Source organism: Prionailurus viverrinus, chromosome B3, assembly GCF_022837055.1.
Source record: "Prionailurus viverrinus isolate Anna chromosome B3, UM_Priviv_1.0, whole genome shotgun sequence".
Taxonomy (NCBI): Eukaryota; Metazoa; Chordata; class Mammalia; order Carnivora; family Felidae; genus Prionailurus; species Prionailurus viverrinus.
Window position 1 is genome coordinate 78,872,445 of NC_062566.1, and position 25,680 is coordinate 78,898,124.

General features: G+C 43.9%; 1 protein-coding gene across 1 annotated transcript in view; it reads left to right on the plus strand.

Annotated features, from left to right (window-relative positions):
- Nucleotides 1–25,400, plus strand: part of NPAS3 (neuronal PAS domain protein 3) — an 861,155-nt gene extending 835,755 nt beyond the window's left edge. Inside the window, exons 8-11 of the mRNA XM_047864546.1 lie at nt 233–339; nt 15,249–15,396; nt 18,984–19,108; nt 20,889–25,400. Of these exons, the coding sequence (XP_047720502.1) occupies nt 233–339; nt 15,249–15,396; nt 18,984–19,108; nt 20,889–22,249 (1,741 nt within the window). The 3' untranslated portion in view covers nt 22,250–25,400. The remainder of the gene's footprint in view (nt 1–232; nt 340–15,248; nt 15,397–18,983; nt 19,109–20,888) is intronic.
- The last annotated feature ends 280 nt before the right edge of the window (nt 25,401–25,680 follow it).

Here is a 25,680-nt window from a genome sequence, read left to right on the forward strand (position 1 = left end):
CTGTCTCATTATTTAAACACAGTTGCTTCATCTTGTACATTTCCTACTTTTGAAAAAGTCTGTTGTCCGTTAAAGAAATAATCTTGTCTGTAAGGGGTTTTCCCTCCAAGTTCCACGTCCTCGTGGGTACCCGTAGTATAATGAAAACTGTAAGTAGATGTGTTTCTAAGGCATTGAACAATTTCTGTACTTCCCCCTTTCTGAATTCCAGCCTATTTTCTTCTCTTTGCAGGATTAGCGATTATATGGATCTGACCCCTGTAGACATTGTAGGGAAGAGATGCTACCATTTCATCCATGCCGAAGACGTCGAGGGCATCAGGCACAGTCACTTGGACCGTAAGTACCTCCTGTGTGAGGGAACAGCCTGGCTGGCATCATCGCTCTCCGATGCTTGTTTGGTTTCAGTGCCGATTTTTCCCTTCATGTCTCCCGTGTGCATTTGAGAGGACTGTCAGCACACAGTGAGAAAAAGTGAGACCTACATCACTTCCACCTGTGTTGGAATTAGATTGAAAGCTGGACCTCAGGCCTAGAGAAATTGCTGGATGGTTAGGCGCTCACACGGGATTTTGTGTTCTCTTGTGCTCTCTCTCCCATAAAGCCATGGGAAAACCTTTGTCGTAAGTGCTTTCTTGACCCTTTCATTTTCTAGAGAGCAAGTACCACTCTGAAATGTGTGGTCTCTGTTTCAAGATATACAAGGGAGAAGACAAATTCAAATAGACCAGAGACTTTAACAATTCCTACTCGACTAACCGCAAAACTGAGGCCCAGGGGAGCTGGGACACAGTGGCAGAGCACGTCGTGTGGATACAGCAGCAGCTCTCAAAGGCAGTGTCTTTTCACTGTATTTCTGCAAAGAGGGTTATTCAGAGGAAAACTTCCCTCCTTCTCCCAACTCCCGGGAGAGGGAAACTCATCTCAGCTGTTTGAGTCTGGTTCCCAGCTCCTGACTCACAAGCTGATACCCAAGGTACTTTTTTTGGCATTGGAAGAAAGAAGGACCATGGTGTTCTGGCCAGGTCCGAGCAGAAACTCCCACACCAGGTCCCATGCAGCTTTTCCTCATCACACTCAGCCAGGTGGTTTACACCGTGTGTTGAGGGCCTCAGACAATCCCATGAAGCATAAGGCACTAGACTACTGAACCTCTTAGCAAGAGGCTGTCCCTTTTCCCACAAGAGGTCCTTTTTATGACCAATCAGTAGAGTCTTCCTAAAAGATGAGGGCCCAACCAGCTCATCTTCCTAGAATGTTCTAAACCCAGTTTTGAACTCTGGTTTTAAATACAGGCAAGGGGCCACCAATGAAATACTACCGCGTGACAGTCAAGGTTTTATGTAGAAATGCTAGCCGGGTGGCCTTTGTAATTTACTTCCTCCCCCCCCCTTTCTTGCCATGGTTGAGGAGAGCTGGCTCGGGTCTGTCCTGCCCTTTGCTGTTGTTTGCTCATTTTAAACTCGCATCTTCAAAAGCATAATGGCAAGACAGTAAGCCCGCCAAAGTCTCGAAGGGTGAGCATCTTGTACTGCCTTTTAACCGTGCATTAGCAACACTGATGTGGGACCAAGTTCAGTGTCAAATTTTGTATACATCACGTCTCTGGGAAAAGCCTGCCTGCAAGGCTGCTCTCCAGCAGATTCTACTCCCAACACTGAGTGCGTGCCTTGGTATTGCACACCAGGGATTTGGGGAACACACTTGTTGCTAAGAATGAATGGGTGTTGTGCATCGCAGAAGCAGATGGCTCTTCAATTAATTGGGGGAAAAAAATGATGCTGCTTCCTGAAAAGAAACATCAGGTTCTTTGTAGCTGGGAATTTAGAGAAAATGGAGAAAAATCAGGATCTTTGGAGGAGGCTATAGATACATTTTTGGACTGATATATGCCAGAGATCCAGACTTTAAAAATGAATATACTGTTTTTAGGACACTGTCATGCACCATGCGTGTGGGGGGTGAAGGGTGCTTTTTCATTTTGGAATCTTAATTGAGGTCTAACTTCAGAAACCTGATGCTGACAAAAAAGAACTATGTCATCCTCAGTTATTATTTGGAAAACGTCATGCTATCTCTCTGGGATTTGATTTACAGCTTGAAGAAACACAATTCCTCAGGAACAGTGAGCTAGGGCAATTCATTTCTTCCCATGAAGCAGAGGTCTCCAACAAATACGTTTGATGCCATTCTTCCCAATCTACTTTTATCTCATTTTCAGTAACCAGAATAATTTGAGAGTGCTGAAAATAAACAACTCCACCATTCACTATTGTACTAGTCTCCTAATTTTTCTGGTATCTTGCCAACTAATAAACAGAGAAGGTATGCTTTTAAATTCTGTGATTTTTTTCATTACTTGATATTGACATACTGGCTATTGCTTTATGATTTAGCCTACTAACAATGATTGAGTTCACTCTTTCAACTCATACACACGACTTCTAATTTTAAGTTCTTTTAATAACCTCAAACACATGAAAAACAAATAAAATGAGCTGATAATTCCGCACAGTAAAATACACTTCACATATTTAGCTATCATGCTGTGGAATAACTCCACAATGTCAAGTAGCACACAATTAGTAAAACTGTAGGGGGAGGAAAAGGAGTGTTTTGATCCTGAAGAATTTTGATCCTAATCAGATTGAAATTTCAACGTTCTTGTAGTGCTTAATATCTTCAATCACACACACACACACACACACACACACACACACACACACAAATCAAACTGATGCCAATGTCAGGTTTTGCATTCTGTGACTGAAATAAAATGCTAAAATATACAAATGCATCTCGCTTTGTACAATAAACATTAACATCATTATAAAGTAAGATTGAGTCTAAAATTGTGTGATGGAATGTCTGATGTTTACCTAATTTTCAAACCAAAGCCAGCCCAGTAACAAAATGACAGAGCATGTAATAAGTCTTGGTTGTGTAAACATTGGAAGAAAAGGCAAAATGCCAGTGCAGTATCCTGCTCGTCCAAAGCCCTAGGCTATTACTGAAGGATGCCTCAACTGTACCTTCTTGGCGGGAGAAGGTCATGGTGACAGAGAATCGGCTCAGGAATAAGATAGAATTCTAAAACAAAGGGGTGGTTAAAAAATAAACTACATTAACTATTTAGCTTTTCTTCCTAGAGCTATTGGCACAATTCCTGTTTCTGTGCATGAAAGGCAGGTTTTAGCCATCTGATATTTCTGATAGCTTGATATCTGTCTTACACTCCAGTTTACAGATAAAACTTTAAAATAAAAGACTCAGTAGTCTTTGAGAACTCAGAATGCTGTTTTTATCACTTGTATCTTTCTCCTAGTTTAGGCATCTGTAAATCCATAGATGAACTTGTCTCTAGAATAAGAAAAGTAGAGGGGAGTCTCAGCTCCATCAGGAATTGACAACTTTCATCAGTTGAACCAAGAACTCTGGACCACTCACTCTCTCACCAAGTTAACATGAGTGGCCCGATAGTTCACACTAGCTTCCAACATAAAGAATCAGTAAGAATCGCATTATCCTTAGCAACATGGTAGGTGAGTGAAATCCTACTGGGATTCTAAAACCAAGGGGGTTGTAGGCCCTCTTCTTTCACACTGTGACCAAAGACCCCTCTGATTTGTTTTCCTTACGCCACCTTACTGGAGTCATTGAACCCAATTTCACTGATTCTCCAAGCCAAATTGACCAAATCACCATTTCACGGTTTGAATTTTAAACTACTCATATAAGCGATTATTTGAGCATCTTTGCCTATCACACTCTCCGCTTCTCCATTGCTCAGGAGGTATTGGCCTGAAGATGACCAGCCAGGTCTCCCCGGAGTCCCAGATCCCAGTTAGCTAGTGCAGCCATCTACTACTCTCGCCCTGCCTTTAGCCCAAAATAGAAGGGCAAATCACAAATGCTAAACCGAACCGAGAAACATGTTTTGCATCTCTCTTTCGTCCCTTTTAGTCCAGCCTTCTGTCTATAGAAGTTGCTGAATTTGTCTTGAGATACCCCTGGGGTCCTTTCCAGGTCAAATCGGCAATGCTTCTAAAACCTGGAAAGAGTGGCAGAGAGAAACTTCCCTTTACAATGTCGTGCTCCACTAGCAAGGCTCAGGGCTCTGCAGCCGTGGGACTTTAGAGAAAAGGAGCCAGAAGGTATAGAACTGGTAGCAGTTTTCCCTTCCTAGAACCTTCACCAGGATGAAGGAACTCTGTAAGAGTTATTTCACAAAGAAAGAAGGACTTCTGCCTTGTCTACAAGATCTCGTTGAATTACAAAAGGATGGGCTGCCCAATATATTTGGAGGATGTTAAAAAAGAAAAAAAAAATACAGTAGCCTAAGCATTTATTTCTCAATTACAAAATTTTATCCTTCTTAACAAAAGTAATACACAGCTACCTGGCATAATGCAATGCATGCTGTTTTGCATCAATAACCCCTACGCTTCCCTCCTGAAGGCGTCTCATCGCCAAATGCAAGCCGACTGCTTAATGCAGGACTAATTAGTATATCCCCTTCCAGTCTGCAGGCCCTCCATTGTAATTCCTTCCCAGCTCATTTTTTTCCACAACCGAGCATCAATCAAAGTAAGTGCCCTGCCTGCCTCGGAAACACAAGATGTCCTCCATGCATTTGTCATCTGCCACGCAAACAAAGGGGGAATTTAATTGTTGATTTGGGTATGCAGCCATTGCACACAGTAAAGGAAGCTGCAATGAAGGGATAAAGGAAGGCACAAAGTTTGGTGGGTGGGCCGAGTACAAATAGCACAGGGGACTTTTTTTTTCTATCTTTCGATCTTAGCCTTTTTCGGGGCTGGGCCTTCAGGGATTTAGCTGCAACCTGATCATTGGTTGGACTTTTTCCCAAAGCAAATGAGTCTTTCCTCTTCTTCCGTATGAATATGGAAATGCCCATGAAAAGAAATACATGTAATAGCTACCGTGTCAGACCTTTTTCAGAAGCCAAGTCAGCCCGCGTCATGTGCCTGTCCATTAACCAAAAAAGATGCTCACATGGAGAAGAAATAAAGTCAGGTTTTTATGTAGAAGTGAATTGCCAGTATTATTTTATGTCTTTTTTTTTTTTTCTTTCTGAGGAAGTATGGATTTTGGCTTTTCCAGTCTAAAGGCAGGCAGAGAACAGAGATCAGCAAGGGCCTATCAGCTGAGTGTCCTTGGTCCCCTGCGTTTATAGAAATGCAGAATCTCAGGCCTACCCCCAGCTTACTGAATCCTCATCTGCAGTGAGCAAGATCCCCAGTGGACTCCCATTCAGGTTAACGTTTGAGAAGGATGGACTATACTAGCATTTAGAAGGCATTCTTGTCTCACATGAAGTAAATACAAATTGACTAACAATCTTAACGGCTTCATTTTCCTCTTCAGTTGGCTGAATCTTGTGAATAACAGTAAAATAGAAGTAGGGAATTGGCTACCGAGGGTATCTCAGTCAGGGCTCAAATGAAACAAGTATGTGATTACTTGATAAAGAGAAGGACTTCTTTACAAAGATGTCAGGTATTAGCCTTCTCCGCTGATATTCAAGAGAGTATAAATGGAAGTAATCGTCAACATGTAAGCAAAAGGAGGTCTTCAGTTTTTTCCCCAGGTTAACATTTTTTCCCTGTGCTTGTTGCACATGTGAATACAAAAATTTTCCCTGTTCAAGTTCACCTAAAATCTCTTGAGTACTTACTGTACAGCTTTGTGGTATTGCAGTAAGGTTTCAAAAATAACTAAGATGTGGTCTCTACCTTCAGGGAGCTTACATACTAGTAGGGACGATAGCATGAAAACAACCAATTTTGGAAAGGTGGCATAAAATGAGGACTATTGAGATGTATATTTTTTTATCTTATTTTAATGTTTATTTTTGAGAGAGAGAGGAAGAGGGAGAGACAGAGCATGAGTGGGGGAGGGGCAGAGAGAGGGGGAGACACAGTATCTGAAGCAGGCTCCAGGCACTGAGCTGTCAACACAGAGCCTGACGCATGGCTTGAACCCACGAACCGTGAGATCATGACAGCCCAAGTCAAAGTTGGACACTCAACCGACTGAACCACCCAGGCGCTCCTATTGAGACGTATAAACAAAACACTGAAACCCCAGAGATGGGGGACAGGAAGGGAGGACGAGAGGTTCCAGAGGTAGCATATCTTCCCTGGAACTTCAAAGAAGATGGCAAGAAGCCAAGGTGGCAGATGGGCAGAGGTGTAGGGTCAGGGACATTCCAGAGCATAGAAAAGGACACAGAATGGGGTGCCTGGGTGGCTCAGTCAGTTAGGCAGCCAACTTCGGCTCAGGTCATGATCTCATGGTTCATGGGATCGAGCCCCGCATCAGGCTCTGTGGTGACAGCTTGGAGCCTGGAGCCTGCTTCGGCATCTGTGACTCCCCTTCTCTCTCTGTCCCCTTCCCAGCTCATACTCTGTCTCTGTCTCTCAAAAAATAAACGTGAAAGAAAGAAAGAAAGAAGAAAGAAAGAAAGAAAGAAAGAAAGAAAGAAAGAAAGAAAGAAAGAAAGAAAAAAGAACACAGAATGATACCATACACAATCTTTCCTCTCTGCCCAGGAAGTAAGCCAGAACTTCAATTGGACTCATCTATTCTAATGAAATCCTAACATGGATCCTTGGGCTTTTCCTTATTACTACTTCAATTAGTAGCTGCTTCTATTACCATAAAAGGAAACACGTGATATTTGAGAGAAAATGACCCATTGCTCTTATAAAACACGTTCAGAAAAAAAAAAACTTCTAAAACATCCATTTTAACCTAAATCAACCTAAATAAGATGAATTCCATTACTTCCTGTACTTTATACAAAATTAAGAACAAGATGCCATTGTAAGTTTTAATTATTTTAAATTTTTTAATGTTTATTTGTTTTTTGAGGGGGGGGTGCGGGTACACAAGAGGTGGGGGAAGAGAGAGAGAGAGAGAGAGAGAGAGAGAGAGAATGTGAAACAGGCTCAAGGACTATGAGATCATAACCTGAGCCAAAGTTGGATGCTTAACCAATTGAGCCACCCAAGCACCGCCCAGGTGCCCCCTCCCCCCCCCACATCCCCCCACCCCGTTACATGTGTTATAACTACTTTCCTTAAAACGTTGATTTAATGATACCTTGACTATCTCAGAAAACCTCAAACTTTTCCTTGTTTAACACAAATGAGTGACATAAGGATTTAATTTGTGTAAGTGTTTACACAATGGTTTTTTCATTGGGGCACCTGGGTGGCTCACTCGGTTGAGCGCCAGACTTCAGCTCAGGTCATGATCTCACAGTTTGTGGGTTTGAGCCCCACGTCGGGCTCTGTGCTGACAGCTCAGAGCCTGGAGCCTGCTTCGGATTCTGTGTCTCCCTCTCTCTCTGCCCCTCCCCTGCTTGCGCTCTGTCTCTCTCTTTCTCTCAAAAATAAACATTACAGTGGTTTTTACATTAATTTAGTGTTAACTAAGGATCGGGTCATTTGAACCTCTTTATGAGCTCCACATCCCCTCTGGCTTCCTAGAATTTTTGGTGGGGCACATCAACTAGAATGTATCCGGTTACAAGTAACAGAAAACCCAGGCAAAAAGGAGTTCAGCTTTCTCTGTAATCGTCTCAAGTTTCTCTTCATGACCCAAAGACAGCTGTGGCACTGCCCATCACCAGTTCCCCACAAGACAATGTCCAAAGACAATGTCCAAAGTCAGGAAAGGGTCAGTCACTATTTTGTGTTCATTCTTGAAAGAAAATACTCTTAGAGGCCCTCCAGGAGAGAGGAGCCCCCTTATGTCTCATTGCCCAGCATTTCATCAAATGCCCATGCCACAGTCACCCACCAGATGGAATTGCCATGACTGGCTTAAACAATCAAAGTTCGTCCCCACTGGGACTTGGGAGAGAAGTGATAGAAAAGCCGTTCAATACGCAACAGGATGACTGCTGCAGGAGCTATAGGAAAGTTGTCGGGAGTAAATCTTAAGAGTTCAAAAGGAGCACATTGCTTTCCTTTCTCCCTCTTTCTCTTCTCATTTTACCTATATGAGAAGATGAATGTTAGCTGATCCTGTTGAAATCATTGTTTCATAATCTGTGTAAATCAAACCATCATGCTGTGTGTTTAAACTCACACAGGGATGTACGTCCATTATTTCTAAATAACACTGGGAAAAAAAAAAGAATAGCTGTCCAGTGGACAATCAACGATGCCTGCTACAGGGGAGCATCTGTAACGTTTTCACAACCAAGTATCTCGGTTTCTGAAAATCTACACCATAGGTGAACAAATGAAACTTGTCTGGGCTCCTTTAAATACTCCTGTTTTTACCAAACATTGGTTTCTGTGTACCTGTGCCTCGATACTCATCTATCTCTTGTCCAAGATGTTTAGTGCGCTTCGTAAAACAGCCCCATCCAGAAACACAGGGTCCACAAGAGACATAAAATAAATCTAAGACCCAACCTCATCTTTTTACCTTTTGTTAGTTCTGCCTACCTTCCAGCTTAACCTTGCCAATACTTCATTTTTAAAGGGAGGTAAAAGATTCACCCAGGCCAGGTCAGACCCCCATACCACTTGCCCTAAGGGTGACCACAGTTTTAAGTTTCTTAGTGAAAATGCCAAGTATCTGTCTCCCACAGAAAGGCACATTGAGGTCAGTCCTTTTTTCAGAATAAAGGAAACTTTCCCATTAATTCCCAACAAGAGAGAGACCTCCCTGTGGGTCTCACTGTCCAGCGTTTCACCGTATTCCAAACCTAAACCCATCACTGGTAAGGAAATGGAATTACCGTGACTGACTGGGGCTAAAAGGGGGACAGGGCCACCACCTAATTTTGCTTACTTTGAGATCCCCCAGTGCCTCGCACAGAGTAGGCACTCAAAGGAGTATTGAGTGAATAAATCCACCATTTCCTTCATTTCCTAGCTGTAAATTTTTCTTATTTCCATGTTCAAGAGTTCACTGTTTCCCTTTATATAGCAAATCCCCACCAAAAAAAAAAATTAAGTATAAGGGCTAAGAAATACCGTCCCTGACTATTTTAGGTCAAGAAGGGCAGGAATGAGTGGTACAGAAACTCTGGCTGAACTGAAAGCAAGCTTGAAAAAAAATCTGAGATCTCAAATGTCACTCATGCCAACCCTCACTTTGATTTTTCCTGTCCTAGAACATGATACCATCAGTGTTTAAAAGGCTTGGTCTCCAATTCAGTACATTATCATGAAGAAAAGGAGAATTTATTTTTTAAACTTAACAAATTGACACGTCCTAAATCAATGAAAAGTTTTCTCTGCATGATTCAATATTAACAGTTAATAAAAATCTATCAATTGGCAGTGGTATAGGAAAAAACCTCTTCTGAGGTTATAAATCACACAGATAGCAACTCAAGCAGGGCCTGTCATTAGTGTATTAGGGGGAAAATCCATAGATGATGCATCGTCATTCACGGAACATCCACAGGTCTTCTGTCCTCAAGCTCGTAACTCACGTTAAGTACCAAATATCATTAAACTTTACCAAATATTGCTCAGCACAGAGATTCACAAAAAAAAAAAAAAAAAGAAACACACACACACAAACACACACACACATTGAAAACCAATTTGTGGATGTCTGCTATTTAAGACATCTAACTCACTAATTGCAAAATCTATAGGAAAGTCTGCACAGCATCAAAGCCTTGGTTGATCCTATGAGCAGTTCCAAATGAAAAACGGTCTCTGTTGCAAGTAAATAAAGCGCTTCATGCACAGTTTCTGCCTCTAATGCTGTTTCTCCTGTGGGTTTTGAAAATGACCTTCCTGTAAGCATCAAGGACTATAACTTTTAGATAAAGAAACTTGTTCCTGTTTTAAGTCTATGTCAGGTTCATTCCCCTATAGCCCACAGTTTTCAAAAGCAGAGGAAAAAGTAATCCAGAATTAAAAAAAAAAAAAAAAGTCCTGTTTCCAGAATGAAGTTCCCTGTCAGCCTGCCTTGGGCCTTAGGTGGAGAAGCAGAGATTAAAGAGTCAGTATTCTTTTTCATGTTTCATCTGCCAGTTTTGTGAATGTAGAAAGAAAACCAGTGGCTACAGCTAAGCACCCAACTGTGGGTGTTAAGTCGAAAGTGTGATTCTAGCGCACACACCCCCTTACTTGCACACCCTCCATATTAGTGAATTCAGAAATAACACTGGAGTTCCAGAGAGAAGGCACCCCTTCTCCATTCTCTGCAGGCACTGATGAAGGTACCTCCAGGAGGGGTGAATGGCGCCGCAGATGCGTCCTCATATCGCCATGACGATAATGAAGCTCTTTGTTCAGCTGTGTGAATGTGAAGTGTGCAATCTCCGATGATCTCACCATTTCCTATTTATTCTATACTTACCTGAATACGCCAAGTATTGCAGCTTTTTAATGCATATGCAAACCCCTAAAATGTCCTTTTGTGAGACACTTCGCTAAAAGACCGCTTTTGATATGTGTTCATCTCCTCTTCAAACCGAATTAGACTGCTTCCTTCTTTTGAAGACACAAGTAACTCACTATTTAGAATCTTTGGCTTTGATTTGGTAGAACAGCCCAACAGGAAGGGACCATGTTCTCTTTTTTTCTCCATATTTCTGAAGGCAAACTTGTACTGATTTGTTTTGATTTACTAACAGAATTATGTTCCCTGCCACAGACACAGGCTTCCTTTATGTCCTTTCAATCATCGGTCTATTTCTGTGGACAAAGTTTTCCCAAGGAAAACTGAAATCCCTCTGTTTGGTGACTGTGTGCTGAGCCATGGATGTGCGCTTCAGCAAGAGTCCGTCAGGTTTAGCGGGGAGAGGAGTTTTCCTCCACGAGCGCAACATTTCTTGCACGCCTGCCACGAAGCTCAAACCAAGAGACCAGGTGACATTTTTGAACAATATTCAATAAAACTGAGCATCCAGCCTTTGGGGGAGGGGAAGGGGGAAGCGTGTGTTTGACACAACAGGTCACGTGTCCTAAAATGGAAGTTCTCTGCAGTTTTCTTTCGATTAAACTGTATTTGCCACTCCCTTCACCGTTAGGGGTGGGTGATATTTGGACACTAATAGCCGAAAATTGCCAACCAAGCAGGATTGCAGCAGTTCAACCAGGAGGAGCTAAGTCTCTTTTGTTACAGTCTTGTCACAAATGTGGGGCTCACCTCTGTCCTCTGAAGAGCACAGTCTATAATTCACAGGCACCTTTGGCCTGGAAGGTGGGGCGGTGCGGATGACCGCTTCTTGGTTCTCCTCAGAGCAACAGCTACTGAGAGTGATTGGTTCTGCCCTAGACTTCAGAGTAAAAGAAACAAGTTCTCGAGTGGTAGCAGAGGCGCTCCAAATTATGCCCGGGAACATTCGAGATTGCAAGCGAACCTGGGAAAAACTGCACCCATCCTCCCCGCATCTTCATGATTGCCCTGTAAGAGCTCAGAAAAGGCCATTGAGATGTTGTGAGATCCTTAAAGAAAGACCGGTTCTTCTGGTACAACTTTAAAGACCTAATTTTAGAGATGTTGTAAGTGAATCACATCTAGAGATGTGATCAGTGAATCCAGTGAGCGACACACAGGCTGCTCTAGCAAAAGTTTTGGATATCAAAAAGCGAATTTTGGGATAAATCAAAGGGCAGATGCCAGGTTATGTGTTAAAAGTACTCAGACCATATCATGGTATAAAATGAAAACTATGATCCACGTAAATAAATTTTCTTTCTCTCTGTGCTTCTTCCCTTTATAGTTTGAGCACAGTGTTATGAATTTACTCCTCAGGCCTTTGGTCTGTTGAGTGTGTATCTCTTTTCAAGGGACAATTAGCTATTTTTTTAAGGACTTCCATATCAAGTAACCTACATCATGCGCTCTTTGGATTTTCCCCACAAAAGGGATTTCAGGAAATAACCTGACACAAACATTCTCTCATTTTTCTCAGTTATCTAAAACTAAAACTCACAAATAAAAACAGCCCTTGGATTAAAGAGAAGTGAAAAAGTTTTTGTGTTTTTCAAGTTGTCTAATTTATTACCAACTAAAAGTCTCTTTCAAACTGGCACCAAGGTGGCTTTTCTTCTTGAGCTGATTAGGACCACATGAGCTCAGAAAAAGCTGTCAGATCCTGCCTCTGGCGCAGCTGGAATGATCCAACTGATTTGCCAGTAAGATTTTTTTTTTTTTTTAAAGCAAGAAGCTTCATCCCAAAGTCATAAATTTATATTCTGGAGCCCCAAGCAAAAATTACTCCTTGTTCATTTTAAAGGAAGCAAAATTCCATCGATATTTCTTTTTATGGGACCTCCTGGACAACAAAAACAACTGGGGCAATATTTTGGTCAACATTTCCTGCTATAGTGGAAGCTAACTCAGTGCCCTATCGCTCACTATCTAGCTTCCCACTGACACACAGAGGTCTCATTCAGAAAACACTCACCTTCAGGAAACAGTCATCATCTGTGTCCAGGCCAGAATGGACCTTTACCTCTCAGGACTGGTTTTGTCAGGCCGGCCCAGGGCAAGTGAACGGATTAGGTCAAACTTTTTTTCTTCAGTCGACCACGAGGGGCTCCTGGACCTGCTTTGGGGTGTTCACCACAGCAAATGAAGGCACTCACATAGCTGCCTGACTTCCCAAGGAGCCTGAGGGGGCGCCCACCCTTCCCCGTCAGTCCTTCCACAACCACTTCCGCACATGAAGACCTACCAAGCCTGCCTCTCTGAGTTCGATCTCCTCTCTTTGCTAGACAGCCCTTGGCCTGGGTGATGAAGAAGGCTGCATTAATGGATTCATGGGCCCTAGTATATTTGTGTTTATTCTCAGGAAACAGATGCACTTTAATCAGACCCAGCGTCCTATTGCCTTCACTCCAAAAGACGACACCCTCTCATCAGTCTTTCAGCCCCCTTCACAGCACGTACGTGGAGCCCACCAAGGAGGCAGATGTTTTGCTGGCTGTGCATTTCAGAACTGAGATTTCGTTTCTTTGTTTGTTTTTAAGTAAGAGAAGGGATTATAAGGAATGGGGGTGGGGGTAATCTTATGTGGATCCTGCCAATTCTCATTTAACTTTACAATTCCTTTCTCACGCTGCCCCCCTTTCTGTGCACTGTAGTCTGGTTCTGGGGATAATTTTTTAATTTTGCCTATGTAGGGTCACATTCCAGACCGCAATCCCCAGACGGGCTGGGCTTCTCCGGCCTAGCACCTCAGTGTTTTCTTCATGGGATTCTAAAAAGGGGCTCCTTAGTCTCTTTCCCTCGTCAACAATCCTAGAACCCTTTGAAATTCTTCCTTTCTCCAGATACACAGCAGATAGAATTATGCACCAACCGCTGACTGGGGTGCTAGAAGTTTTTCTCCGTGAAAATAGTGGGCAGAATTTCATAACCCGTCATTCCTCTATTAATAGTTAACCAGGTTGAGAGGATTTGAATAAAAGCACATCTTGTTGCATGCAACAATGGTTTGACAGAAGAGCTGTATGGCAGAGTTAGTATTTCACTGCTTTCAGCTTCACCACGCAGTTTTGTAGCCTGGGAAGCCATGCATGCAGAATGGCAGAACTTACAATTGCCGACACAAGAAGAGTACAATGCTACCTGTGGAGCCCCGCCACCAAGAGAAGGTGTGACAGTTCCGGGCCTCAAAAATACCCTCAACTGTTGAATAGTTTCAGAATAGTGCTTGCCACTTTTTGAAACACACATCAAAGCAAATCTTTTTTCAAGCACCTGTTAAGACGTAATTATTAAATTTTACAACCACCCATTCAAGGCACTGTGAGCAAAGGGGAGACTGGGAGAAAAACATCGAAGTGTACATGTTTATGGATAGAATACGGGGAGGTTGATTTTTGATCACTTTTGGAGCCAGGAGGAATGGCTTAGACACGACGGATGAGCTTCAACAGCCTTGAAACACAGCTCTTTTCCAAAGTGACTTCCCTTTACCCATCCAACCCCCCCCCAAAAAAAATCAAAATGTACTTCATGAAACTATTGTATATGAAGCACTTATTAGCCGTAATTAAATGGACAATATGAATTTACTACGTCTTTAGGACTCTGGCTTGTTCTGGTTTAGAGCAAGATGATTAATGCAAATACATATTACTTGAGATAACCATTTAGCAGCTAATTTAGCCAAATTTATTACAGCAGTTAGAGGTTTTTCATTTTAGCAGACGGAGACAAGGACATGCCAAAAAGTGGGCAACGTGGACGAGTGCACACTGCCCTCTAGTGGCCAATCAGCTGGCGCGCTTTTTCGGGGGTGTGGAGTTGCTGAGATTCCTAGCCAAGTAATAACAGCAGGTTTTGCACGTTTCCGGCATCCTTTTAAACCATTCCTTTCCATAGCACTTTATTTCTGGGGATGATTTACTGCACTTTCCCCTTTTACTAGCTCAGGAGTACCCAGATACAAATCAAATCAATTTCAACTTGGCAAGATTTTGGTTAAAGTATCATTTTTAACATCTGCATTTTAAAGCTCTCCTTCAGTGGGTATTTAATGGCACCGTTTCACATTACTGATTGTTTTTACTTGTTCCTTCATTTGGGGCCATATTTCAGAGCCTGTGTGGAGCTGTCACTCTGTTTGGCTCTAGCCAAGTCAATTCTGTGCCTCCCTCAGGCTAGTGCTTCTCTCTGACTCGGTCGGGGAATTTATTTTGTCCCAACATTCAGGAAAGTCTCACCAGAATTTCCCCTGACTGACCAATGTAAATTTTGTTCATACATGGACTATAAATTCTGCTAGACAAGATCAAAAGGAACAGATGTGTGAGGACACTGGTTGATATTGCTTGCACTGAGGTGAAATGATCAAAGACAGGGGTGAAGCATCTTCGGAACCATTCAAATATCTGGAATCTCAAAGAGATCTACCTCGCAGCTATGAATAAATCACATACAAAGTTTCCTTTGTTAGTGTCTGACGTCAAACCCATTGACAATATCCACACCACATTAGGTATTCTGTGAGCCAACAAGATTTGTAGTACCTTTATTCTTTCCTTCACACCATGGCTGCCCAAAATGGAATAAAGTCTTGCTACAAATGCTAGTAACCCTCGCTCCACTGAATTGTTGATTTTATTTGTCCTACTAATGGCATTATACATTAAGCATACAGAAGGGCACCCCTGGATTAGTGCGGGACCTCCCCTTTCTAAGCTGGCGGTTTTACCGGGATGATTATCATTTGGTCCCAGTCCTAATACACAATACCTTCCATTTGTTTTGTTTTCTTCCCCCAGTGCTGAATAAGGGCCAGTGTGTGACGAAGTACTATCGTTGGATGCAGAAGAACGGAGGATATATTTGGATACAGTCTAGTGCCACCATAGCTATTAATGCCAAGAACGCAAATGAGAAGAATATCATCTGGGTGAATTATCTTCTTAGGTATATTTTCTAATTCTTTTTCATTTCTGTGTCAGTTATAAAATATGCAGCCCGTGGTTAATAGCTGACATGTTTTATTATCTTTTGGCAGTATCTGGTGTGGAATTATGTGGAAATTCTGCTTTTTCTTTCCACAAGATTCAAAGACATATGCAAAGATCAGAGCTATGTTGGAGGGGACTTCCGGGGCAGAGTCACAAAACTGTCAGTAATTCTTGGTCTGTCAACATTTGGGCAGCTCTACAGACATTGCTTTGGTTTCCCCACAAATGTTCAGGCTAGAAGAAGAAACAAATGCAGACTTTTGCCTACAGATGAAGCATTCAAGAAAGCACCACCTTCCCCCCACCACATGAACCTACATTCATGCATTCCCATCCTTGAGAAGATTAAGCAAAAGGGCATGGGGAAGAAGTGACAGGGTTCACTATTTGCCTCCTATATTCCATCCCTTTGAAGCCTTACACAGATTACATAGCATCTGATTCCCTGGGGCATTCAAGTTTTGGTAAGCGAAGTGAGCTGCTGTGCCAGAATCAAGGCACTGTCAGTATATAAACAAAGGCGCTCTCCTTTTGCCTAATGCTGTGTGATCCCACCCTTCACTGCTATTTTAATGTGCCCTCGCATTTACATCCATGAATGAAGCCAGGCTCAACAGCTTCCTAAATTCTAGTCTACAACCCCATTTCTCCCTCCTTCCTCATCTACTTTTGCCTTTGGAGTCAAACTAGCAAAAAGAAAACGGAGGGCAACGGCCCCGGGGGGTCTGCTTTGGGCAGCAAGATTTCTGGGAGGTTCTCCACCAATCCTGGCCTGAGGTTATTAGAACGCTAGGCCTGGCTCCCTCCCACTACTGTCTTTCCAGTTTGGAGCTTCTCTTGGCTTTAAAGCCACCAAGCAGGACCCACACGCGGTCCGAGTAGGAAAGCCTCTGATCGGTCTTATGAATGGAAGTTGGTGCCCTTTGGCTGATAATCTCGACAGGGAGTACCTGAATCCCATTTTTCTTTGAGACAGCCAAATGGAGCCGAGATGCTGGCAACCGTGGCTCGTCAGCACGCTGACCCTTCAGAGCGTGTTCACATACGAGGGCAATGACTTGAAGGCATGAATGTGCTTGCTACCAATAGCATATCAATCAGACACTAATGATTATAGCTCTAGAGAGGGCCTTAATGTGCGCCACTTAAAAGAGTCTTCATTTATCTACTTTCTCTTTCCTTTTTTGACCTCTTCTACTCTACATTAATTCTCTCTAAAGGCCCAAGTATGTGTATTTCATGTGGCTTTCTCTGAGGCCTGATTTTCATGCACGCTTTCCCCTGTGTTTGTGATATGCTCAAGATGGGTTTTACAAAGAGGTTTACAGAACAGTGGCTATGTGTAATGCAGAAGGTTATAAAAAAAAACAAAACAAAACAAAACAAAAACAAAAACCTCACATGCCAAAGAGAAAATAGAATAAGATATTGTGGCATTAACATTCTTTTGCTAGTCAGAAATGGTGTTGTGCCAAGGAGACCCATTATTATTAAAAATCGGACAGTAGTAACAGGGGCACCACAGACTACAAGGTACCTGTCCCCCATGCTGATGTAACATAGGTTACTAAAGTAATCTACATGCTTGTCACTCTGGTTCAGGGAGATATCTTTCCATCTGGATCTTTCTTACTGCCTCATCCATCTCATGACTACTCTGCCCCCAAATGGAGGGAATGAGAAGGGTTAAGGAGGCGTCAGTCCGTGCAGTTGTGGATCCACACCACTGATCTGGCCTGGGATCAAATGATACAAGCACCTAAGTGTTTGGTGATTCTAGTCCGTCTAGTTCCATAGGGAGAGGAAGGAAGCAGTTTGGGTACCCAAGACCAGTTTTCAGGCTCAAGAGCCTCAATCTCAGACATGGTAGACAGCTCCCGGCTGACCTCAAGACTCACCCAGAGTTCAATAATGAAAGGCTGCAAGTTGAGGGACAAGTGACTTGGGAAGCCCCAAGGCATCTGGACCAAAGGAGATCAGTACGGATGGGCTTTAGCAGAGAAAACTCCCACCATGTCTGCCATTCATTGGTATCACTTCTAGAGACTAAAGATCTAGAAGAAAAGCACTTGGCCTTGGCAAAATAGCGACCGTTGCATATTAGCAAAAGAGCAGCTCACTGAAGTTTGTTTTTCTTTCCCACATTCCTGTTCTTTGTTCTTCCCTGAGGAGTATTTTCAGGCCACCTCTTCCTTCTCAGAATCCCTCACTTCTGGGTCCATCCGGAAGGACAACACGGTCCTTCCCTGTTCTGAAATGACTGCTCCGCCAGTCTTGTTCCTACTCCCTCACATGTTGGTAGAATTACAGACTCCAGAGTATTCAGAGACAGCCTGAGTGCCAAGGCCACCTTCCCACCATTAGCCTCATCTTATTATCTACAGAAAACTCTGCTACTGAAGCTAATTCACACTAAGGAGTAAATGCCTGATGATCCATCTTAGTGAATTAACCCTCCCAGTGATTGGCAGTGTTAGTGGTTACTGAAACAGTGACTCTTCAATACAGCAATCTCACTAGAGGTTGACAAATGAATCCTTAATCCTGTATTGTAAGTCTCTGGTTGGCTGGGCCATCATGGAGGGTAGAAGCAGCATTTTCCAGTTTGAGGCCAGAGGGTTTCCTTATGGCTTCAGATTACAGCAGCCCTCATTGCTCCCACACTGGGCTGGCCTTGAAGTGGCATTTCTAGAAGATAATGAACTCAAACTGGCCGAACACACTCTCTTTTCCAGAAGAGGCTTGTTTCTGAATTAAAAATAGAACAAGAATTAAGCACATTTGTGCAAATGGGGGTAGAGCCATTCTGTTAGGGCCTCTTTCACACTAGGACTCTCCCCGCTGCAATCAGAGTTCCAGCTTAACAAGCCACAGGTGAACACCACATGAGCAGTTGAAAATGTGATTGTAATGGGTGTGTTGACAGTTCAGTAGCCATAATCCATGCATCCCAAGGTGCACCTGTGCATCTGTCAGATCATTAGGCGCCGAGGGCTCTGCGCACATCCCCCCCCCCCCCGCACCTCCCCCATCAGTTGCTTTAGAGCCATCTCAACAGCTGAGAAGCTCCATCAAGGAACCAAGACAAGGGAACTGAGGCAACGGACTCATTAGGAGCCCAAGAGAAGATCGGGCACACCAGGAGGTATAGGAAGGAATAGTTGAGAGTACTTCTCAGCCTCCCTTCCCCGCCGCGCACCCCCCACCTCCCCCCCCCCCCCCGCCCGGGTGTTAGATGGGAGGGATGTCAAGCGGCACACTTCCCTGGCCCCCAGTGCTACCTGATTATTTAAAAGCTTTTTAGTGGCTTTCCTGTAGCATTTGGGTATTCAGTCATTGTAGCAGGGTGCGGCTGTACCCCGGCACATGAAATCCAAGCTCCTGTCAAAGTCCCATAACGAGCAGAGAAATGATTTCACGTGCAGTCTTTTAAACTCTCTAAACTCCAAAAGTTTGGGGCAAGGAAGTGGGGAGAAGATGGTCAAAAGCAAACCATGCGGAATGGGTGTCTGCCCTCCTGACGAATGCCTCCCTCCCCCGCAGTAACCCCGAGTACAAGGATACACCCATGGATATCGCACAGCTCCCCCATCTGCCAGAGAAAACTTCAGAATCTTCGGAGACATCTGACTCTGAATCAGACTCTAAAGATACCTCAGGTATTACAGGTATTACTACTTCTCCATGTTCTGCAGTGACTGCTTGCCTATCCAAACATGAGGGGTGGGCAATGGCCAGACGGCCACCATCAGAGCAGAGCAACTGTTAAATTTCATAGAGACACATATGTCACATCAAGTTGATAGACTCTCTGTACACATAGGTATGTATATCAGTATACCACCACATACATATGTGCACACATGGATGTATACATATATGCATGTGGTAAACATACATGCATATATATTGTATATATAAGCATATGTATGTGAAGGTATATATTTATACACATCAATTCACGCATCCCAATATGCCTGTATGCGCAAAAACATACAGAGAGAGACTGGTTGAGCAATCACTCAATGTCAGCCCTCCACTGGCCACACAGAAGGAGTCGTGCCCTAATCCCATAGTAAGCTTTGGCCTCTTTACCTGAAGCAGAGGCAGCACGATCTCTGCTACCTATAAGACCTCCTGCAGCCTCGAGCCCGAAATATTCACATGCTTCCCAAGCTGGGATTGAGCCTCCAAAGCAGGATAGTTAATGACATTGGTAAACGACTCTTTGGAAAGTACCCTGAGTAGCTCTTTGGAACACAAGAAAGTTAATTCAAAAATGTACCTTTCCTCCAACCCCCAACCCCCGCTCCACAGGCACACTTAGAGCCAAGGAGCACAGAACTTCACAGAATTTTACAGCTGCAAAGAAGCCTGAGCCTCTTCTAACCCGTCTTCCACGGAAATGAAGTAGTTACGTGATCTGCCCAAGTTCTAGTGCAGGCTGCATCCGAAAGCATCACAGCACAGCTATAAAATCAGCATTGTCCCTAAATCTTCTGAGTTGTGTTACTGGGAAAATCTATTCTCCCTATAATGTGCCAGATGGCTAGGGTTCCCCACCACCCCCGACCCCCCCATCTTTAGGGCACCTGCTCTCCAGGCCTGTGAGCCCATATCCCTCTACTCCAGACAAAGCTTCAGGGAAGTGGAAGGAGGTGAAAAGCACAGAGGATCTTGACTGTTTCCCTATCCTAAACTGCATTCATTTGAAAGTTCTTTCCTAGGGCAGAAGTTCTGGAATAGACAGGCTCTGCTTTTTATTTACATAGTATTTAGCAGGGAAAAAAAAAAAACAAAACAAAACACAAAACACAAAAATTCCCTGCCCCGTGGAGCCTGTATTCTTGTTGGAGGAAGAGATCAAAGTAAATGAAAATAAGCACCATCTGATTGCCTGTATGGCTAAGTGCTATAGAGAAAAACAACTTTAGGAATAGGGAGTGTGGTCTTCAATAATGAACAAATATTCACCAACAGAAGGGGCTGACGTCTGTAGAAAGTCACCTTGCATACCATCATGTTTCTGTGTCACTGACATCTTATTCCAGGTTATTTACCCTGACTCCCTGAATATTTTTGCAGGACTTCTCAAATGTTAATGTGCTAAACAATCACCGGGGGATCTCGTTCAAATACAGAATCTGATTCAGCAGGCCTGGGTGGAAAGCTGGGATTCTGCATTTGAAAGAAGCATCCAGGTGATGCAGTGCCGCTGGTCTATGAACCACACTCTGAGTAAAGGCCCAGCTAATCGAGGCCCTCCAGAGAGAGAAAGCCCAGGCTTTTAGGTAGCAAAGGTGGTGGAACAGCTCAGGTGGGCCAACACACCTCCCCAGCCCTGCCCCCCACCTCCAGCACGTGCGACCCGGACGCTGCCCTGCTAATGTGGTGTCTTTTGTCTCTCCTCCCCCGCCGCCGCCAACTCCGGCCACTGGCCCCACGCAGAGGACAACGAGAACTCCAAGTCCGACGAGAAGGGTAATCAGTCCGAGAACAGCGAAGACCCGGAACCCGACCGGAAGAAGTCGGGCAACGCCTGCGACAACGACATGAACTGCAACGACGACGGCCACAGCTCCAGCAACCCGGACAGCCGCGACAGCGACGACAGCTTCGAACACTCGGACTTTGAGAACCCCAAGGCGGGCGAGGACGGCTTCGGCGCACTGGGCCCCATGCAGATCAAGGTGGAGCGCTACGTGGAGAGCGAGTCGGACCTGCGGCTGCAGAACTGCGAGTCGCTCACGTCGGACAGCGCCAAGGACTCGGACAGCGCGGGCGAGGCGGGCGCGCAGGCCTCCAGCAAGCACCAGAAGCGCAAGAAGAGGCGGAAACGGCAGAAGGGCGGCAGCGCCAGCCGCCGGCGCCTGTCCAGCGCGTCGAGCCCCGGCGGCCTGGACGCCGGCCTGGTGGAGCCCCCGCGGCTGCTGTCCTCCCCCAACAGTGCCTCGGTGCTCAAGATCAAGACGGAGATCTCGGAACCCATCAACTTCGACAACGACAGCAGCATCTGGAACTACCCGCCCAACCGGGAGATCTCCAGGAACGAGTCCCCCTACAGCATGACCAAGCCCCCCAGCTCGGAGCACTTCCCGTCCCCGCAGGGCGGCGGGGGCGGCGGGGGCCTGCACGTGGCCATCCCCGACTCGGTCCTCACCCCGCCTGGCGCCGACGGCGCCGCCGCCGCCGCCGCCCGCAAGACTCAGTTCGGCGCCTCGGCCACTGCGGCCTTGGCCCCCGTCGCCTCCGACCCGCTGTCGCCCCCCCTCTCGGCGTCCCCACGGGACAAGCACCCAGGGGGCGGCGGGGGCGGCGGCGGCGGCAGCGGGAGCGGCCCCAGCGCGTCCAACTCCTTGCTGTACACTGGGGACCTGGAGGCGCTGCAGAGGTTGCAGGCGGGCAACGTCGTGCTCCCGCTGGTGCACAGGGTGACGGGGACCCTGGCCGCCACGAGCACGGCCGCGCAGAGGGTCTACACCACCGGCACCATCCGCTACGCGCCCGCAGAGGTGACCCTGGCCATGCAGGGCAACCTGCTGCCCAACGCGCACGCTGTTAACTTCGTGGACGTTAACAGCCCCGGCTTCGGCCTCGACCCCAAGACGCCCATGGAGATGCTCTACCACCACGTGCACCGGCTCAACATGTCGGGACCGTTCGGCGGCGCCGTGAGCGCCGCCAGCCTGACGCAGATGCCCGCCGGCAACGTGTTCACCACGGCCGAGGGACTCTTCTCCACGCTGCCCTTCCCCGTCTACAGCAACGGCATCCACGCGGCACAGACTCTGGAGCGCAAGGAGGACTGAGGCGCCGCCCAGCGCGGGCCAGGGCTCCGCCCGGAGGCATCGTCGATCGGCGTTTTCGTTTAGACCTTTTAATTCTAGCACTTTGAATTCGAGCAGGTCAGCGTCCTCTCTCACCACGACGGCCCCCATTCCACCCCCTCTTTCTTTAACTTGACTTATTCTTTCCTGTAAAGATATGTTTATTTTTCGCCTTCCGAGAGTCAGATGACCAGTTGCCTGCCATTTTGTCTCCTTCTAAGATGTGTGTTGGGTTGTTTTGCTTTCCTTTTGCATCTTTATTAAGATGTCTTTAATGTTGTATATGCCTCTGCCATAGAATACTCAGTCTTGTGGTCAAGAGATTTCTCAAGTGACAACCATTGGGTTTTTCTTCCTAAAGATCTTGATATGATCAAGATTGAAAGAGACAAGCATAAACAATGTGCCCTGTTTGACTAAGTCAAATGAAATGGGGTGGTTTTTTGTTTTGGTTCCTAATTCCTTTAAAGATAGGGGGGATAGTATTTTAGAATTTTATGCAGAATTTAATTCTCTTTTTATGGTTAAGATTTTAAGATTTTCTTACTTGCACATAAAAATAATTTGGGTTCTTAAACTTAATTTCTGGCCTGTGACTAGAATGTTTTAAAAAAAAAAGTTGGACTAAATGTTAATTACTGAAACATTAACTTAATTTCTAAAACCATGGTGCTATCATTTATTAATCTGTAATGTCTTCATACAAAATGCAGCTCCTGGGCTGGGTTTTGGGGAAAAAAAAATAATAATAATAATAACGTGTTCTGTCCTGGTCTGGAGTCCCGCTGCTGCAGTCTCCTTGGTTAGTTAAGACAAAGCCCTCATTAACGTTTGCTGCAGGACTTAAAATTTTTTACCTCCCAACTAACAAACATAGCCTCACATTAAATTTAATGGGTCAGTAAAGCCCTTTTTAAAGGGGCTTTTGGAAAACTCAATCAAACTGATTTGAGGAGCAGTTTGGGTACATACTGCCTTTTGTTGATCTGGGTTTTTGTTTTGCTTTGTTTTGTTTTTTTCCCTTTTCTCAGTCTGAGTCTAATTTTTGCAACTTCAGTAACACTTCAGAGTAAAAGAAGGAAAGGATATTTAACATGTCTTTGATTTTTTTTTTTTATCACTTCTTGCTAAAAAAAAAAAAAAAAAGGTTGCATTTTAGGGGACTGATTTGATTTGATGAAATTTTTTTCCCCTTTGGTTCTCTTGTTTCTAGGTTGAAACCGGTAAGGTTTAAAACTAAAGAATGGGTTAATAAGCTTCAAACATAACTGCAACTGAAAACCGCACATTAAGTACTAAAAAGAAAAAAAAAAAGAAAAAAAAGAAAAAAAGGAAAAAAAGAAAAGAAAAAGAAAAAAATATCCTATTTTGTCTTTGTTGCCAGAAATCAGTGTAGTGTCAAACACTCCAAATGACTGTCGAGTATAAATTCTTCTTCCACTCCATTTTTGGCAGCTGTTTGTTAAGGCATCTAATAACAGATGTGAGAACTGTAACGTGTGCAATGTGTACGTGTCCTTGGCTGTCAGTCCCATTGCAATTTCAATGTGTGTTTCTATATGCAGTATATACTAAGCTAACGTAGTTGTTTTGTCCTTTGTCTTCTCTGTGCTCTATCTCTAGTCCGGAGTGGTACAGTCCCATTCCTGCAGTCCTAGTGAATCAGTGATTCTTGGGGGTTAGTGATTTTTGTGTGGTGGCCTTCCTCTGTAATGTCACCCTATGCTGCTTCTACTGTCTGTGAATCTTCCGTTTCACTTTTTGAAATTCCTGCTGTTGCTTTGCTGGTGTATATTCTCCCAACCTTTCCTTTCTTTTCCTCCCTCTCTTGTCTCCCCCTGTTCCCGCCCCCATCTCTCCTTTCCCCGCCTTCTCCAAAATCTTTTTCATTCTCAGAGATAAAAAGACTCTTAACTAGCTCAAGGTTAATGGAGCCATTTTTTCCCACAATGGAGTTCTGGGTATGACTTTTTTCTTCTGGAGTGCAACACAAAGCACTGAAGAATAATGCTCAGATATATTAAATAAATTGATGCCATATAGCCTCAGTTGTTAACATTCCCAGAGTCCCTTGTGCTCTACCTATATAAGCAATGGGTGCTTTTCTTTGGTTTCCTTCCAGGTTGGCTGATGGAGCAATACATAAAGCAATTACCAGTGAGACAGAAAATTATTTCAAAGGTCAACCAACATTTTTTTAAAACAACAGGGGAGGGGATAACGGAATATAGACTTGTCATATATATTTGTTTATGTGTGCAATGCTAATAGAGTAATTCGGCTGTCCTTTGAATATCACTGTGTTGAGTGGTTTCCTCTAGGACCTTTGTGATTCCATGAGTTGGGCCCACATCACTGTGGAATAATAACTAAAAGAAGTGAAATGCCACAAATTTTAATGGGGACATTACTTGAAGGATTTAAGTAGGTTTAGAAGGTGAAGAAAGCCAGTCATGATATTTAAAGATTAATTTTGGAAGCTCTACTCTAGCTATCGAACAATCAAAGGAATGCACCTATCAGCTACAAAGAACAGCTAGACAGCTGTTTTGTTTTGTTTTTTTTTTTCCTTTTATAAATGTTTCTGTGTTGTGTCAAAATGATTTCTGGTGATTTAAACTAACAGATAATCACAGCTGCTGTCTAAATCCATAGTGTTTAAAATTACAAAATGAAAAAAAAAACACTTCATTACCTGTGAAGACTGTGTCTGTGTTTTTAACTATTTCTTGTACAAATATATGAAAACTTTTATGAGGAGACTGGTGCCAAGTAGCTGAATAATGGGGAAAGGGATATTCTGTTCGTAAAAATCTTAGCAGTGTTACCAACTCTACAATATATATGAAAAGAAAAATTAAAACATTACAAAGCGACAGCTATGGTACATTTGTTTTGTGTGAAGCTAACCGGACCTAACTTCCTGAGTGCCTGGCTTATTTTGAAACATTTTTTTTCATTGACCATTGATAATGCTGCAAATCAGAAATGTACATACTTCATTTACAACAGGGTTCTTTTTATACTTTTGTAGATTCTCATACATGTCACATACATGGTTGTCTTTATGTAACTTAATTTTTTCATCCGCAGGTGCCATTTTCATAATAAACTTCTCTTGGATTTGTTACTATCTGGCATCATTTCTTTTACATGTAACCATCCTAACTAATGAATGCTGGTAGTATTTGTGTAAGCAGGTACCTTGGTCATTACTCTTGATTTTTTAAAAAAAAAATGATTAAAAAAAAAGATACATCCATATTTTTGCTAGTTTTGGAAAAAAAAAATGCATGGCTTGTGTAACGATGAGGTTGACAAGGCACAGATTAAGATGCTAATCCAAATACTACACCAAACTTGCAACCATCCTAAATTTTCAGCTACCCCAACTCATTGTCATACCGAGCATT